Genomic DNA, 18,420 nt, shown 5'->3' with positions numbered 1-18,420 from the left:
TGCATACTTCTCCATAGCTGCTGAGTTTTTGAATCAATGTGTATAATTGACCTCTTGCGTTCAATAGACAACTCATGTGTTGAAATAATAATTAATATATTAAATGACTTGCTATTTTTATATAAACGAGTACTGGAGTATGTGGTTTGGGACGTAGCCCACATCAGACCGCAACTAATTACGGTTTGCCGTGTCACGTGATCCACATGGCCGGCTGGAGCACGTGACCCAACTCGGTCGCCACAGCTGTTTCATTCCTCTGAGGAGATTTTTTTTTTCAAACGCCGGGAAAACAGACACCTTTAACGGTATCTAAACAAACGGGAAACTACATCGTGTTTTTACCACAGAAAAGATGGAAATTTATCACTTTTAAGGATCGTTTGTGAAGAAAAAACCACCGAAAAGCCGAACACCAGACTTTCATTCGTCTCTCAAGTAGTTCTTTCTTTTGTTGTTGTTGCTAAACATATATTTATAAAAACACAGACGTTTTCGCCATTTTTAAAAAGTGGACTCTTTAAAAAAGTGTCACGGATTTTTGTTTCCACGTCGTCGGTTGTCTTCGTGCGAACGGTAACCGACGTGAAACAGCGGTTTTAACGTGAGAACTCAACGAAGTCGACTTTATACCGTTACTTTCTACTGACAGAAGCTAATATAATTTAGCATCACTGTCAGCAGCGCCTCAGAACAAACAATCTCATTTATTTATTTATTTGTTTTGAGGAAAATGTGCCGTTATTTTGTCCAGCTGACACGTTTGACACGGTAAACCTTCACCGTGTATCGTGTTCTGTTCATTCACTGTTTTATTTCTCTCGCCTCTGAGGTGACGAGGCTACACCGGGAAAGAGGGTGGTCGTGATACCGCATAGCCGCGCGCGAGCACGGAAACGCGCGTGGTGCGCGGCGCGTGAGCATTCGCCTCAGGAAGACCGGCGCGTGCCATCAGGAGCTGGATACCTGTTAACTTTTCTCTGTGTGTGTGTGTGCGTGTGCGTGTGTGCGTTTGAGTGTGTGGCTCGTCGTCGCAAGAAGAGCATCGTGGTCACTGTTCGGCATTTCGTAATGGACGCGAAAGCCTTCGGTCAAGTTTTTCACCGTCCTGTTCTTGCGGTCTCGCGCACAGGCTCGGCTACGGGACTGTAACCGAGTCGCACGCGGAATATTTCCGAGGCGATAAAAGCGTGCATTCGTTGCGAAGCGGATTTATATCGTTCTATACGACTACGATGTCATTTGCACGGGTTTGCTTGGGAGCTCTGCTGCTGTGGATGATTGTTTCTGACGGTAGGTACTTTTCTCCCTTGTGCATATCTATACATGACGTACACGGTAAGTAAAAGCATATACACTTATATAGTAATATAAATATATACATATAAATATATATACACATATATAGTGCATACATATCGAAATCGTTATGGATTGGTCCAGAATTCATTAATCTGCTTTGATTTTGCTTTAGTGCAATGCTTTCCTTAAGTCCTGATTGCTAATTCCACACACACACACACACACACACACACACACACACACACACACACACACACACACACACACACACAAACACACACAAGGCGCATCCTCAAGCTGTAATTGCAACGAAGAGGTCGGTGTCATGTCAGTCTGAGACATGACAAGGTCCGCGTGCACACCCAGTCGGACCAGTTCACAGAAACTAGTGTCTCTTTTGAAATTTTATTTTATTTTACTGTGATGAGTTGATGTGCAGAAATTAAGGATGATATGCCAGGCACATCAGCTCTCCACAAGGTGGGAGCACAAGTGTACAAAGGCTCCTCTACATATATACTGTGTATATATATATATAATTCAATTTACTACCAAGCTCTTCAGCAAGACCCGAGAACGTGTCCCAGTGTGTATGCGATGTGATGCGAATGATAGATTTCAATGTATTTTAGTAGATCAGAATCGAACCAGTCATTTCACAACATACAGAGTGTACGCAGGGCAGATTAGAGCGAGGAAACATGGTTCGTTTTTCGTTTTCGCAGCTGTATACAATGTGATAATGACATGCACACATTTCATCTCATTTGAATTCTTAACCTTTTTACTTTGGCCCAGTTTTCACTCCAAGTTAAGCCAAAAATAGTTAAAAACAGAACACATGCCACTCAACTTGATTGCACTCAGTTGCTTAAGTACTCAAGACGTCCCCTTTAAAGTTAACACTTCATGTATTGTTATATTTTAGTAACACAAAGCTACAAACCACAAACTCCAGTTTAGTAATAGACACTTCATGAAGTGAGAAGGGAAACACGCAGGATCTGATAAATCAAGCCCAGTTTTTACGTCTCATGACTAAGTTATTTCTTTATCTAAACAAATAGCAAGTGCAGGATTCATCACATTTGCACATTATCGTTATGTAACTGTCCACACTGTGGCAGTACGTCTTGACATCGAGGCGCGCTGACGGCGTTGCCTCCCCATCAACCTCTGCCGACCAGAGTTACTGAATAACAGCGGTGATTCTGTTGATCTATAGTGTCAAGGTGGCTTTCGCAAAATTCTCTGTCGAGAGAATATATATCACCTCCCCATCAGGTTGTTAGTAGTTTTGTAAGGAGCTATTCTGCTTTGAAGTTTTCTTCCTGCAATGACAGAAAATCCTTCTCTTATATATTTTCTCCTTTTTTGTGCATCCACCAGAAGAAAGCATGTTGCCTTCAAAAAGTATAAAACCACATTTAAAGATCACATTCTGGCAGAGGTACAGAAGCATCCGAGACAAGTATCTGATTACAAAGAGAATTGATTAGTCCACGTCGGTTTTATTACAGCATGCAGCTACACAACAACTTGATCAAATCCTGACATTCACTGTGAGAGGAAATCACACTTCTAGATAGGTGTTAGACTTCTTTAGGCTCCTGACACGACATGATCTTCGGAGGATACTAGTGACGACATGATTAAAAAGTAAATAACATTTCGGTGTTGTTATGGTGAAATACATTTATGTTATTTATGTATGTTAGGAAGAAAATTCAGTTTTGGCTAGAATTTGATGAGTTTTTGAAGGCTGGCACACAAATGCGTTTGCTGGTTTATTATTAGATATTATTTGTAATAGGAAACATGGTTTCTTGGCACAACTTATTTTCTGAAAAGGAATCTTAAAAATCCTGTGTTAATCGATCACCTTGATTCCAAACGATGTGAAAATGTTGATGTGTTTATAGTGTGTGGATGTCGGCCAATCAGCGTGCTGTCCCCGTGCTTTACACACGATGCCTGTCTTTGTGAGAAAGGCCCTCTCTCATGGCTTGTAGGGCAGTCCTGCAGGTTTGCAATTCAATGTGGAGCAAGTAAACAAAATAGTTAGACACAAATAGATATTATTCCGTATGTGGATCAACACGAGGACGCCACCAGTGTAACTTAACACCATTTTCTTTTCGAAATGTTTATGCCCTGACTAGTGAGCAAATGTTTCATAGCTGGTCCACCCTTTGACATACCATATCACAATCAAAGCACTGACTTAATAAAACATGCCCTGTCATCATAACCAGGGATGATATGGCTTTGAAATGCTGTCTTGAAGCCTTCCACCCCATAGTTCACATTATTAAAGCTCTCTGTCTTTTATGTTTCATAGGAAAATGACTTGTCTACCACCAACAGGATTGTTTACAAAGTGCAAATCTGAGATATTTGCAATATTTTAGCTTGCAGGGCAGATACAAGGAACCTACAAATATATTTAATTTAGCAGAAATTAGCCCCAACTTTGACATTGCCAAGTTTGAGGTTATGAGTAATGCCCTGATTAGCAGATCTGGATTTTTTTTATGCAAATATTTTATCTTGCAGTACGATAGGCATCTATTCCGAGTCAGCTTGTTTTTTTTTTACATTACATTATAGTGCACATCAGTGAGTTCTACTAAAATACAGCTGTAAAAGGAAACTATGCAAAACACATCCTTGACCATGGTTCAAAATAGTTCTGTCTTTTATGAGAAGAAACCATTCTCTCTTAAGTAGTACAAGCAGCAATGACTCGCCCATCTTTCTTGTTTATTGCATCATATTTAAGGTCCTGCCCCCTGCAGTCATGCAAGCTTTGACAAAGACTCATCGCACATCCTGATTTGTAATCTAGACAGTCTTTAAACGCACTGATGCTAATTCCGTGAGGCCATAAATCTGGCCCGGACAGGTCCGTCTCCTCCACTTCTGACAATGACAGAAGCTATTTGGAAAAAAAAACAAAACAAAAAAAGGTCAAGACACAAGTTCACATCAAATCAATGACAATCCTGACACTCTAGGCACGTCTCTATTGTTAATCCATGTGCTGTAGCACCTGCACTAAACTTTCTGCCTGTGCTTTCTGAGTTGCCTTTTTTTCCTCCCTCTGCAAAAGCAGTTCATGAGATGAATAACTTTGTTGTATTTTCCTGTTTTATTTATTAGCATTCCAGCTGACGAACACGGACGGTATTTAGTAGCAGTGGCGCTATGGTGACTAGATAACAGGACCCTTTTGGTTGTCAGCTCTTTACGACAAGCCTGTTATTATAGACAACACCGATTTTTAATGTGCCTGATCTCTTAGTTTTATCCAGTTTCTTTTAAAAAATACCCCAAAAAGAGATCACAGTGCTGTTGACTGCTCAATTCAGATTGATCAGAAAGCAATGATTCATTTGATCCGACAGACATTCTACATTAATGCCACCAATATGTAACAAGTTTCACAGTCGTGTGGAGACTCTCAGGATAAACAGATGGATAATGTGTCGAATATGTTATTGTTCATATGGTGACCGTTTCTGCTTAGCGTTTATTGAAAATGTTTCCAGTGGCATGGAAAGTCTTCAGGACAGACGACTCTGTGCTTTGTGGTTTCTCTCTAACATGACAAGACACATGAACTTCAGGAGACAGTAAAAATAGAGGCTGATGTAGACCAAATGATTGTTTATAGCTACTATAACATAAGCAATGACACATCATCCAGTAATCAATAAAATATCGCTGCCATTGGTAAATCAACACGGGTAAGAAAAGTAACACGCTTCATTGTCGATTATTTATAACTGCACTATAAGAGCTTGCCCTATCCATCATCTTTAATTCTTTAACATTAGCCTATATATATATATATATATATATATATATATATATATATATATATATATATATAGAGTTAACTGTATGTATGTATGGCTTACTGTATGTACATGTACCTTTGCTATTTAATTTTTTAACAGTGTTAACAGGTTTTTGGGGTTTCCACTGAAGGACAGTGACTGTTCTGGTCTTGTATAAAACCCTATGTCATATCCTCAACATAGTCATCAAATTACTTTGGTTCAACATATAATAAACCCCCACCCCCACCCATATTTGCTTACTATGGCTCTGTCAATTTTGAGCAAAGGATCCATGAATAGGCTAAAAAAAAGTGATTCCTTGTGTGGGGTTAATTAGTCTCACATTTTTAGCAATTTCACAGCTAAGGAAATCCATGACAAGGCAATCTCCACTTAGCTGTGGTTTATCAGTAACTAATGAGACAGACCAATGTTCGCGGTATCTCCTTGAAATTTTTTAACTAAGGAACCCATTAATTATAATCATTGATACTGGAGAAAAGTCTAAGATTAGCCCATTTTTGTGTTTCTTCTGCCCTATTCGCAGAATCTCCAAACTGTGGAGCCCAAGTGGGAGCTCACAGAGTGATAAAGCAATGGCACCAGGAACCTCTAGCTGGGGAGCTGTGCATGCTGCTCCTGATTTGCAGTTAAAGGCATTTTTGTGGCAGGCCAGTTCCCTAAGTCATGGTGCGACTGGAGACCCCCGACCCCCCTTCATCACACACACTGCAGGCTCCAGCTTAATAGCCTTTCTTCAGAAAGCGCACACAAGTTGTTTACACGAATTGCGATCGCTCCAATCCTCAGTTGTGCCAAGGATGAATGTGTTTTTTTTCTATGGGCCTAATGGCATTAGACAAACGTACTCTTCCATCAATAAAACGTCCTCCTTTTAAGTTTTAGGTTCATCTCCTGCCATGCAAGATAAATGGGCTCTCTGCAGGCAACTTGCCCTACCCATCTGTCTACCCATCAAGCCTTGAAAAGAGCCACATCCTGATGATGCCTATGGATTGTAGACATCATGCAGATTTACTGTTTTTTTCTTTTTGTTTTTTTTTTTTCTTTTCACATTTCAGAATGGCTTATCGGAGCCCTGATAATGATGAAACGGCTGACTCGGAAGTCTATAACCCATATTTCCTGCCTTTATTTGCACTTTTAGCTGTGTCTTACCCTTCAGCATTGTAAGATCAGTGTCTTGACAAAACAGAGGCTTAATTAATAAGGATGTTGTCTTTAGCTGCAGGAAAAACGATACACGAAGACGAAACATTTTTGTTAGTCAGCAAAATTTCTTTGAGGCTAGTAATTAAGGAACTCTGAGAATTTGCTATAATGGGACCACAAATGGATTAGCTGAGGAGAAAAGGTTTTCCCTTACGGATTTGAAATATCATTAGACTGCTCAACTTCAAAGACACACTTGCTTTTAACTCTCTGTGGTCTAAGATAATTTTGCAGTAATAAAGAAAGCAATATGCTGTTTATAGCACTTGTATTTTTTACTAGACTGCACCAAGGTTGCCAGATTAGACCGTTTTCTAGTGTCAAGGTCTCTGACCGTTCCGCCTGATCGCTAAATATTTCGACCCATCTCTCACGAGGAAGCATTATATATATTGATATTGTTGCTCTAATATATTAGGTTGCCACAAAATTCAGTGATGTTTATAATTTATTACCCACAAACCATTACGCATTTTGCATAGGACAATTTGTTTGAGTATTCACTCAGAAATATGTGAAAAGAGAACCCCTCCTCTTTTTAAGACAAATAATATGGATATCTGGAACGAGCTCTTCAGGTGATATGATTATCAGTGATTGTTTAATGTAGAATATGTAATTTAAGGTGTCAGTTTGCCCTGGCTAGCATTGCACAAGTATATATTTAACATCAGGATGCTATAGTTATTCGGGATGCCAACTACACATTTCAGCCAAAAATGGTGAAAACAGCTCTTTTGGGTTTGGCTAAAACAGTCAAACAAAGCGTCAAGACTTTGTCGCACATTTACAAATAATGTTAATGCCGATGATCGTTAGAAAATGTTTTTAACCATTTACTATCACTGCAGTAAAAGGTTAAAAGGTTCCTGATAGTCAACAATTGTTGACTACCAGGAACATGAAGAGTTTTCTAGATTTCCCAAGATCCCAACTGCACAGCTGAAAGTATTGTTAGAATTGTTTTGCGGTAAAAAACATTGAGCAAGAGAAGAATAATACTGGTGACAACAACTTGGACCTATTGTCCTATAAACAACTTGTAAATCCAAATAAATAAACAAATAAATAAATAAATAATAGCCTTGCTATTAGGGGTCAAGGCTAGTGATTTGTCCCCTGCTTCTACTTTGAAGGCTGATAAGCTGCAGATCTCTGCATAATATAGATTAGAATTTAGATCCCCATGTTTAGAAAAGCATGTCTAGTTTATTATCCTTGAGTTCTTCTTATTAAATGAATAATCTTCACTCCTGTATTTCAAACCATTTGCCGCTCCTAAGGAAAATTCAGCGTGAATGAAGTCACATTTGGGCCTTCTTTGTCAATATCCTCAGGATGAAACAGCCCCTGTGGCAGTTGTGGTGGCCAGCAGAGCAGAATGGACCACTGTGGCCTAAACAGTTGACATGACTCATTAGTCTTGTCTGTTGGGCTTCCCTACTGTTGCTTGGCTGCTTTTGAAAAATCCTCCAGCTCACAGTAGTGATAAATAGTACAGGGCTTGGAGCTACTGAGTGCCAGACTAGTACAAACACAGTCCGAACGGATCAGGATGTAACAGAAATGGTAGCGTTCTTATAAAGTACTGTATAAGTACAGAAAACTATTTTCCCTTTGCTCAGCATGAAGATCACAGGTTTAGTGATTCAGACTTTTTTTTTCTAGGCTGTTGAAATTATATGCCATTGGAAGCCTTTAGAGTTTGGCAGAATTTAAATAAAATGGCATAAAGGTGTTTTTCAGTGAAACCACAACAAATAAGGTATTGGCAGAGTTTTTTTTAACATTTTAATAAACATTTTACCTTCTTGATTTCTCCATTTTAGGTCTTAGATGAATACTATATCCAAGATATTCATATAATTATGTGGCTGTGTTGATTGACACTAATGATTTCAGAGGTCATTCCCAAGGGATTACCAAAGCGGATGAAGGATGAAGGTGTTGAAAAATGAACGGTTGTCTTGTAGGTAGTGCCTGAGTACTTCTTGAACTGTCTGATAGGTTTCCCAACTACACTGACTTGTTCCATGCACCAAGGGAAGCAGTAAATTCTGTTAAATCCTGACAAGACCTCAAGCAGGAACCTGTCCTGAATGGAGTAAAATAACATGAGGACATGGTTTAAGCTTGTCAAGGCCTTTTGATAGATTATATTTGAATAAAGTAAGAATTGATAGGAAAGAAGAAGAATGTTACAAGAGACAGGATACACAGTAATACAAACCTTTGGAAAATCACAAGAAAAGTTTGATTTGCCAGAATTATATTATTATATTTAGGCTTAAAATGGCATAGGAACCTCTGCACTGGTCCAACTGCAGCCTTTAAAGTGGACTAAGAGTGGTCACTTGCACACAAAGCAAGTCATTTACTTATTATTTTCAAGCTTTAGTAAACTATTTTCTCACTGTATGGGGGATATGGTAGCCTAATGGTTAAGATGTTGGACTACCAATCAGAAGGCTGTGCGTTCAAATCCCATGTCCACTAAACTGCCACCTTTGGGCCCCTTGAGTAAGTCCCTTAACCCTCAGTTGCTCAGGCTCAGGTATAAGTCGCTCTGGAAACACGGGTGTCTGTCAAATGCTGTAAATGTATTTCAGCCAATGATTAACGTATACTTCTGGTTAGCTGTATTCCCTTTTTACAAAATACGTTTGACTTCGGATAAATGTATCGACTAGTCTGTCAGTCAGTAAAGATTTTAGCTTGAAGTGTTTAATATATTCCGCAAAAAAAAGACGCTTACCTCTCTGCAAAGCCGTATTTCGAATGACGTTTTAGTTTCACCTCGAAAATTGTTAGCTTGTGGGCCGGTGTTTGTATAATTCTACATTCATTCAAGTTTTACTGCTTAAGTGAGTCATGATTTTTTGATAGAATAGAATTTTGTGCGACGTGACCTCATTCACAGGGTATGTCTGATAGATTATTTTGTTTTTGTACAGCACGTTCTCACTTCGTAAACTCTCCCAAGTGTTTTCTATCAAAATCACCAAGGACTGGATGAGAATCTTATATGTATCCAAGTCCTCTTTGTGAGCATTGGAATGTATGAATTCTCTTTATGCTTGTTAATGCTTTTCACATCACCATAGAAAACGTGTCAAAAGAAGAAGCTCATCAAGCAGATCTTGTGACACATTAACACACATGCCATTAGGTATCCAAAAGCCATAAACGTATCAAACATGAATATTTATTTATATTTTTACAGATCTTTTCTCTACACTTTCTGCAATTAGACAAGACTAATCTCCAAGATATTATGTTGATGCATCTGTATAATAAAACCAGCTGAACTGTCAAAGCTGATGTAAGACTACACCTCCAAGCCAATCAGACAGCTATGGTTTATATCTGGTTGTGTATATAGATACGATCTATTGACTTCGGAGACATACGTTCGAAGAGATGGTATGTTAAAGAAGTTGACGTTATCGACTGCAGGTAATATGATCAGAAACCTAACCAGTGAGTCGAAGGCCATACCTTTTAATGGGACAATTGAAGATGAAGCACCTTAGTGGAAAAAGGATTTTCCAGCATCACAAGCCATTTTTATTGTTGAGTAAAGATTCGGCAGTGCTGAGATTGTGACACCTCCTCCAGCAGAAACGGATTAACCCGAGACAAGCATGTTGCCAGGGTGAGGGATGAGGGGGCCACATCTCTGAAATAAGAACTAGCACTCCTGGGAAATCAAACTCGGGCAGCCAGTGCCGGGGCGCCACATGCCTACAAGACGCAACCACAGTAAATCACACATCATAGTCTTTATGCGGAAAATATTTCCCACGAACCTGCCACCCAAATCACTCTACTTCTCCAAAATGTGGGCAAATATGCAATCTCTGTCAAGCTTGTTCTCCCTTGCTCTCTGTCTGGTGCACGCTCCCTTACAATTGTATTGTTGTTGGGTTTTTTTTGGGGGGTTTAACAAAGAAGTATACTGTATATTTCTGTAGCTGTGTTGTTTTTCATGTGAAAGCTGCATCTTTGTGGCTCCTCATGGGGACAGAAGAGTCCTACAGTATTGATGGGTTCAGGCTTCGTTTTCATTGTCATGCTCGGTATATAAAGAATATAAACATCAATACAAATTCCCAAAAACAATGAGATGTGAGAAATCCTTTTTTCCCCCCTATGTTTAGCAACTGTGGCTGTTCAGTAAGATGGATATTCTCCATCATACTCTATACTTGGCGTCTGACCTCTAAACCATTCGTTGTCATAAATATTCGTGGAATATTGCCCCTGATAAACGTGAACGGTCGTAAGCGTTTGATTCCTCTGGGTCCAAGGTGATTACATTTTCTTGCTTGCCCTTTTGACCTATTGTTCATGTGGTACAGTCACTGATTTTGTATGTGTTGTTAACCCGTTAATGTGTACTTGATGCTACTTGAAAGAGGCTATGACCTTTTGACACGCATAGGGAGTTATGGAAGATGCAAGGCTAAACATAATCAAAAGTGGTGTCTCCAGTCCATTTCTTGTCAACGAGCTCCTTCGAAAAGCAATGTTTCACCCAGATGCACCTAACGGTGCGGAAAATGCGGCTGAATCGATCATTCGCCCCGTTTTACTCACTGCTCCTATAATGTTTTTAGATGATTTCGAGCAAGATCCACGTTACAAACAGAGAGCGCACGAGTTTAGTGATAATACACAATGCTCAGACTTAATCTAACAAAGTGAAGATGGAAATCTAATCACGTAGGCAGGTCTTGCTGTAGCTTACTGTAATGTGCAACGTAGCCTGTGTGCATGCAGCCGTTCCTGAGAAAGCATGCCATGGGAATAGTACTGGAAGTGCGTTTGTACCATGCAGAACATGTTCAGGTCAAGCAGGAGTTAATGGTAGTGGACATGTTATCAGTCAGCAGATGCAAAATACATATGTACCATCGAGGAGATGAATATAATTAGAAAATTCCCAGTGTTTGATGTCAGTCTTTCATGTATGTATTTACTGTTACCTAAAAAAGCCCAGATGCAAATTTTCATTCAAGCAATGCCCACATGTCTGCTTAAACATCGTATTACCGAGCGTCAAAATTATAGCATATTTCTCATTCCCGTTCTTCTGCACAAACAAAAGAAACGCTTTTATTCCTAGAGTCGTCGCTTCGTAAGGTTCACGCAGACCACACACTCTGCCTCAGAGCCGCATATCTCCAACAAAAAAATCATCATCGAATTAATTTTTAAATATATTTATTTGTACATGCCATTGCGTGTGCGTTTCATCATCCTCGAATGATCTTTCTACATCATTATGAAAAGAAAATCTTCATGTAAAATTATTTGGGCGTAATGAAACGCTGCTTCACGTAGCCCAGAAGCACAATAACTAAAGTAAACCAGATGAAATAATATTACAAGATAATTAGATAGAAATCTTGGCAGAAAGTTTCACATGACATTACGGACATTCGCACGTCATCTTTACAGGAATATAAAAATATCAAGACATAAATTTGAAATGTATCTATTGAGCAAATGCGACAACTCCTTGAGACAAAATTAGGAGGAAACCTTGAGAGGAACCAGACTCCCGGAACCCAAGGAACCCAACCCGATGTATGTGACACCTTCTTTTCAATAACTGCGAACTAGAGGGTCAAACGATGTAATCAGGAGATTCCTTATAGTTATAACACAAAAACTTTCTGAAGTTCGTTGCCGGAGACATCTGCCCGAGACATCCGTAGACTCCTAAGAAGATGGTTTAACCTGGCATGAGATGATAGAGATTGTCATACAGATTTACTATGTAGTCGTTTCATGTATTGTATGTAGTGAGTGTTGCATGGATATGGGCCTAATATTTCTATCACGTTTGACATGCTGTCACACACTGGTTCATACATCACCCAGCACTGTCTCACTCATGCTGACTAGTGACACACAGCCTCTCTAATGCCTTCCGCCTCCACATATGTTTCCACTCGACTTGAAAAATCAGCAGTCGAGCCTGGGGTAGATCGTTCTATATATAGGAAAGGCTATAGCATGAACCCGTATTTATGCGTACACATCATTGGCCATCATTTTGTTGTAGCCTGTCGCTGGGCACGGATTTGGTTTCCTATGCCATCACAACTTTATCAAAAACCTAGTTATGTGTAGGTAAGCGGTGATATGTGTTTCTCATCCTGCACCTGTTAAGCCTGGCTTGGTTGGATAATGTAAATGAATAATCGCTGTAGCTGGCTGAGCATTCTTGCAGTCTTTTGCAAGTGTTCCTGCATTTCAATTCCGAACGAAAGCCCAACAAGACAGTGACAAACCACAGTCCCTTGGTCGACGTCCATATTCGGTGTTTATTACATAGTCATATTGAAGAGGTTTCAGAGTCCGTGGAACGTAAGCTGCCAAAAATTAGCAGCTGCATGTTAATGAGTGAGTAAGGTGCAGATAAAGTCTGGACATTTTTTGACAGCGCAGAGTACCAAGATAATTGCATTGAATTGATAGGTGCTCTATTATGGATACCAAGAGATTCTTGCATTTCATCCTCCATGTTGTCTCCAAGTTTGTCTGTACAGCCGGGGTCTCTATAAACGGGTTGCCCGACCCCACCCTACCCCCTTCCCCTAACACGTTGCTGGTAATTGCTTTCAAATGGGTGTTCATTCGTAGCCCGGAATGAACTCGGACGCCAAGAGGCTACACATTGAAATGCTAATAACCAACCTCCTCTCCCACAAAGCCGTTCTTTTGTCATCCCTAAGTTGTTTTCGTCTCTTGCGCGAGAGACGCACTCTCTCAGCCATCAGCGCCTTTAAGACTCCCTTAATTATGAGCTTCTTAACCGAAAAATGGAGGAGTCACGCCATCAGAGGCGAATTAAGGATGCGACCGATAAGGCCTCATGTGTTCACCCAGTGTTGTTAGATTGACTGCGAACGGCTTTCTTTGTTTAATGACCGAATCCAATATGGTGCTATTGAACTTGATACATAAAATGAAAAAGGGACCATGGACAGTGCCCGAGGAAATAGATCTTGCTTCTCATTCAGCTCATCAGTGACTCGGACCGTTACGATTAGTCAATATCTGAATGATGGATATAGTCTATACTCATTTAAAGGGACATTCATTATCAAGAATAAAGGCAATCAGATTAAACATAGGCGAAGAAAGGTTAATTTCTTAACTGATCTTTTAAAAACAAAATAAAATCAAAGACAATAAAAAGAGCGCAAGGCTTTTTACATTCTGGACCTACTTTTATTCAGCGCTTGCATAAGTGTAAAAGGTCATCAGCGCCCAGTTAAACACCACAGAAGAATTGATTATATATATTTTTTATATTGCCTGTTAGTTAACGTAGTAAAAGAGTTGCAGCTTTTTGGTCTCTCAAATCAACATGATATATGAATATGACAAAAAAGCTGCCTATGAAGTAATTATGGATAATAAGAAGTAAGAACGTTATTTTTTTCTACTGTCGTCATTTTAGCAGTTTCTAGTTTCGAATGCAGGTACATAACCAGGCAAATAAACAAACGTTGTTCATTGAGTCTTATTTAAATGTTACATTGGCGTGGGTGGTGTATAATGTTGAATACCACGGCGGATCCCAGAGGAGACATGCTGTATATTTCATTGCTATATTCTGGTAATAAATCCTTCTTCTGACCACGTGCGATCCGTGTATAGGTGAGCATGGACCACTGACTCTCTCTCTCTCTCTTTCTGCCATTGCGTGAGCCACTCCAATCTCATCTTCTGTTTACGGCTCGATGGGACACACTTCTTCATAGGCACCGTGAAGCTCTCTCTCCCTTCAGCCTAGAGTCAGTGCTTGTCCTAGATTTATTGTTCTCTCCTCTTACCTTTATCTCTCTCCTTCTTTGCTTTCTCCGTCTTCAGCCTTCTCCTCGTTTTCTCGCACTCGCCAAATTCTATTTCACCATCCCAGCTATGATTTATAAACACGGCGACATGATAAAGCTGAGAGGAAACAGTCCCTCACTAACAGCTCACTTCAGTATAGTCGAAGACATTTTACTCCCCTGGTGCCTATTAAATTTGGCATGGTGCCTAGTACCGACTCGTTTCATTCCTTTGTGCCCCCCCCCCCCCCCCCACGAATGCTTTAAGACAGATATATATATTTTTTTATTTAGGTCTGTTTTTGCACTCGAGGCAAATCTATATCTGCGATCTCACACGCTGATAGTGAGATAGAGAGGAAATGGGAAAAAAAAGTGATACTAAAATCTGCTCACTGCCTTTCGAACCATGTATTTGCTCCAGCATCAAGTTGAAACCTAGAAGAGGAAAAGTGGAAATAATCTAATGAGGAGAACACTAGGTAGCAAGATGATGGAAAAAAAATAATGAACTCTGCCCCACAATATCCCGAGTATTATATTAACTTTGCTAGCTGTTACTTGTACAAAATCCTGTTATCCCTGTGCTTCTGAAAATATTGGACACATATTTTTTTCTTAAATTAAAGTGGTAAAGTCCTCAGATCAGTTCTTAACAGAGAGCCGTTATCGATGTCAAAACTCCGTTTTTGAGCTTCGTTTTTTCTTCGTTTTCCTCCAAGTTGTTTCCTTCCCTGGTGTTTTCCATTTTGTGTTGTTTTGTATTATGTAATAAATCGTGTTCTTTTCGCTATTCCTACGATTTGGTCTGGTATTTTTCTGCGATGTCAACTCGTTTTTTTTTCCCGACAAAGGCATTTTAAATGAAGGTAAATGTGATGCTTCAAATGTAACCACTTAACCTATAATGAAAAAAAATAATGATGAGAAATTGATCATTTGATTCAACCCACAGAGAATACATTCACTCCTATGACATCTCCTATAATATCTTATACTGATATCGTTGCCTGAGATAAAACAGCATACACCATTTTTTGAAAAGAGCAGAAGCTTGTCAATACTGAGGTATGTTCTATTTTGTGGACTTTTCCTTTCATCTGTTCAGGAATGGCTTCATGCACCGTTTGAAGTGGAAAATGCACCAATTTCCCTGCTCACTCTACAGTCTTTTCTCCTTGGACCCAGCCTAACCGGATTGGAAACCAAAAGGCTGAAGGAATAAAACATGTTGCTGGTGAACCTAATGCTAAAGTTGGTCCAAACTATGTGTAAATATTAGAAATATCACTTCTGAGAATACTGTAGGAACATGAAATGTACCCATTCACATTTACAGCATCTGGCAGACCAGGGCAACTTCCATTTGTCTCATTTATACAAATGAGGGTTAAAAGTCTTGCTCAAGGGCCCAGAAGTGGCAAATTACTGGTCAAACTTTCGATCAACACCTTATCCACTGAACTACCAATTCCACTGACTCCCAGCTCTGTTTTATCCTGTAGTACAGAAGTTTGTCTAAGGGGCTTTTTACACCTGGTCACTTCATGCATTTTCTGTGATCGGATAGCTATCCGATCGTAAAAAGACCAGGTCTAAATGCCATCCAAAACGTTTTCTAGACGGATATAAACCCCTTCAGGAGGTGGTCTGCGACACATTTCAGATGAAACTGGACAGGTGTAAATGAATGTGGTTGTTCAAGCCACATACGTCAGCGCTATACTCCTCCCAAACGGAAGTATGTCACTCGAAGTTGATCTTTTACCCAGGTGTCTCGTTGGGTCTTAAAATGCGCCGCTGCCGCCAGCGGAAATGCAGCAAACAGTAAATGCTGTTTTTTTGTAGCATAACCGTCTTAAAGAGTTTTTTCGTCTTCTTTTTGATTACATTCTGAAAAATGCATACACCAAAGTGTGTTCCATTTCAGTTACCCCGGAAATGAGGTAAAGTATATTTGCACTTTGGGTGGGAGTAGAAAGATCGGATTGATATCCGAGTCGCCAAGACGCATTTATGTGGCCTAATGTAAATGGAACAGTTTTAACAAATCAGATAGCTATCGGATCAGAGACAACACATGAAGTGACCAGGTGTAAAAAAGCCCTAATTTGTCACTAATTAGTGGACTAAAAATTTTTTAACTAAAAACTAAAGGCAGTACAAAAGTATAAAATGTCTTCAGAGATCTTCATCACAAATCTTTCTGTTCTGGCTAAAACTTGTCAGTTGGATTCAGGAAAGAATTCCTGTAGGTCTCGCAGCTCAGATAGTCACAAGTACTTGTGCAAGGCTGCTTAATTACTAAGATGAATGTATGGTCAATTGTTGGTCAGTTGTACGACTGTTCAAATCCCAAAATTGCCAAGCTGTCACTTCTGGGCCCTTGAACAAAGACCTTAACCCTCAACTGCTCAGTTGGATAAATGAGAGAAATGCAAGTCGCTCCTGATAAGAGCCATAAATGTATATGTAAAATGTCCTGAACGTAAATCCCGAATCATTAAATGGCAGCAACAAAAGTTCCAGAATGACTAGGGGGTTGTATCAAATGTCAGATGTGATGAGTTCTTGGCCACAAGCTAAAGCAGTTCTTAGGTATTCTGTAGTATCTTGTTTAGGAGCTTTTGGGGAAGTACCAAGAACTATGACTTGGGATGCAGGAGTCTCTTGTGATATTCTGAGTATTTGACGAATAATGTTTGCTGCATACATCCAGGAGGGTGGAATATCACCCTCAGTACTATCCTCAATAGAGCTTTGGGGTTGAAGGAGATGCAGTTCCTGTACCAAATCTGGATGCTTTCCACTGAGAAAGAGGTTTATGTCAAGCCTCTGAAAATGAAACGCCGTTCTCGGCGATGCATATGTCGATGAACAACTGTAGTGCTGTCGATGGTTGGAGGTGTGTGCACAGCCCACTACTTCCTCAAGTCCTCTGTTGATTCCTCTTGATGACAAGAGTGAAATGTTAATGTTAATGTGCTAATCATCATCTGAGATCAGGCTTACTATCATTATGTCATATGCATAAACTCGCCTCCTCTTTGGCATTGTTTTCTTGGTCAGGCAGACCAAATAAACGATGGCTTTGTTGTTGTTGCTGCTAAACAATAGATCTCTGTTGAGAGTAAACTGACAGTCGGTACATATAAGGTACCAAATAAGTACCAAATACTGCAAAGTGTGAGCTTGGAAACACAGTAACCGGTTCAATGCCAGCTTGTGGGCAGTTTATAAACGGGTTCTTTGTAGAATGATCTTGTAGAAAGAAAATGCTATATATTGAAATGGACATCACTTAAGCACTATTCGAACGGGATTAGTTCTACGTGGGGACGTGGAGTAATGCAATTTTACCTCAGGACGTCTGTAATATTAATTGGCCAATTCACACGGGACAAGACATCTCAGTAAAACTAGCAGAAGTGGGAGGGGTAACTCGCTTTACGCACCACAGTAACCTCCTTGTCGTCATGTGCGTATGACGTTGCTTCCTGTTATCACGTGCGCAAACAGACAACTTGGCACCTCCATGCTTGAAAAACGTGCCAAAAACTACTTTTAAACAGGAAATGACGGAATTGTACCGTACATATTGACAGCAGGTCTATTCAGACAGGGTTAGTATTACCTGAGGTAATTTTTCCGGACCTTTTTACAGAAGGTAAAAGTCGGCATTTTGACATTAGCACTATTCGGACGGGACTAGTTTTATGTGGGGACGTGGGGGTAAAGTAATTATTACCAGAGTTTCTCTGTGATTTTAGTCCCGTCCGAATGTGCCATCTCGGTAATCATTACGGACAATGTCAGTAAAGATTACGGCGACTTTTACCTTCTGTAAAAAGGTCCGGAAAAATTACCTCAGGTAATACTAATCCCTGTCCAAATAGACCTGCTGTCAATATGTACGGTAAAATTCCGTCATTTCCTGTTTAAAAGTAGTTTTTGGCGCGTTTTGCAAGCATGGAGGCGCTTGAAACAGGAAGCAACGTCATACGCACATGACTACAAGGAGGTTACTGTGGTGTGTAAAGCGAGTTACCCCTCCCACTTCTGCTAGTTTTACTGAGATGTCTTGTCCCGTGCGAATTGGCCAATTAATATTACAGATGTCCTGAGGTAAAATTGCATTACTCCACGTCCCCACGTAAAACTAGTCCCGTCCGAATAGCGCTATTGTC

At 39.9% G+C, this 18,420-nt stretch overlaps 1 protein-coding gene across 1 annotated transcript in view; it reads left to right on the top strand.

The window, feature by feature from the left end:
- The first annotated feature begins 218 nt into the window (after positions 1-218).
- Positions 219-18,420, top strand: part of tmem132e (transmembrane protein 132E) — a 221,593-nt gene continuing 203,391 nt past the window's right edge. The window contains exon 1 of the mRNA XM_027178640.2: positions 219-1,293. Coding sequence (XP_027034441.1) covers positions 1,236-1,293 — 58 coding nt within the window. The 5' untranslated portion in view covers positions 219-1,235. The remainder of the gene's footprint in view (positions 1,294-18,420) is intronic.

The sequence above is a fragment of the Tachysurus fulvidraco genome, chromosome 26, assembly GCF_022655615.1.
Source record: "Tachysurus fulvidraco isolate hzauxx_2018 chromosome 26, HZAU_PFXX_2.0, whole genome shotgun sequence".
Classification (NCBI taxonomy): domain Eukaryota; kingdom Metazoa; phylum Chordata; class Actinopteri; order Siluriformes; family Bagridae; genus Tachysurus; species Tachysurus fulvidraco.
This window is presented reverse-complemented; position numbering and strand designations above follow the sequence as displayed.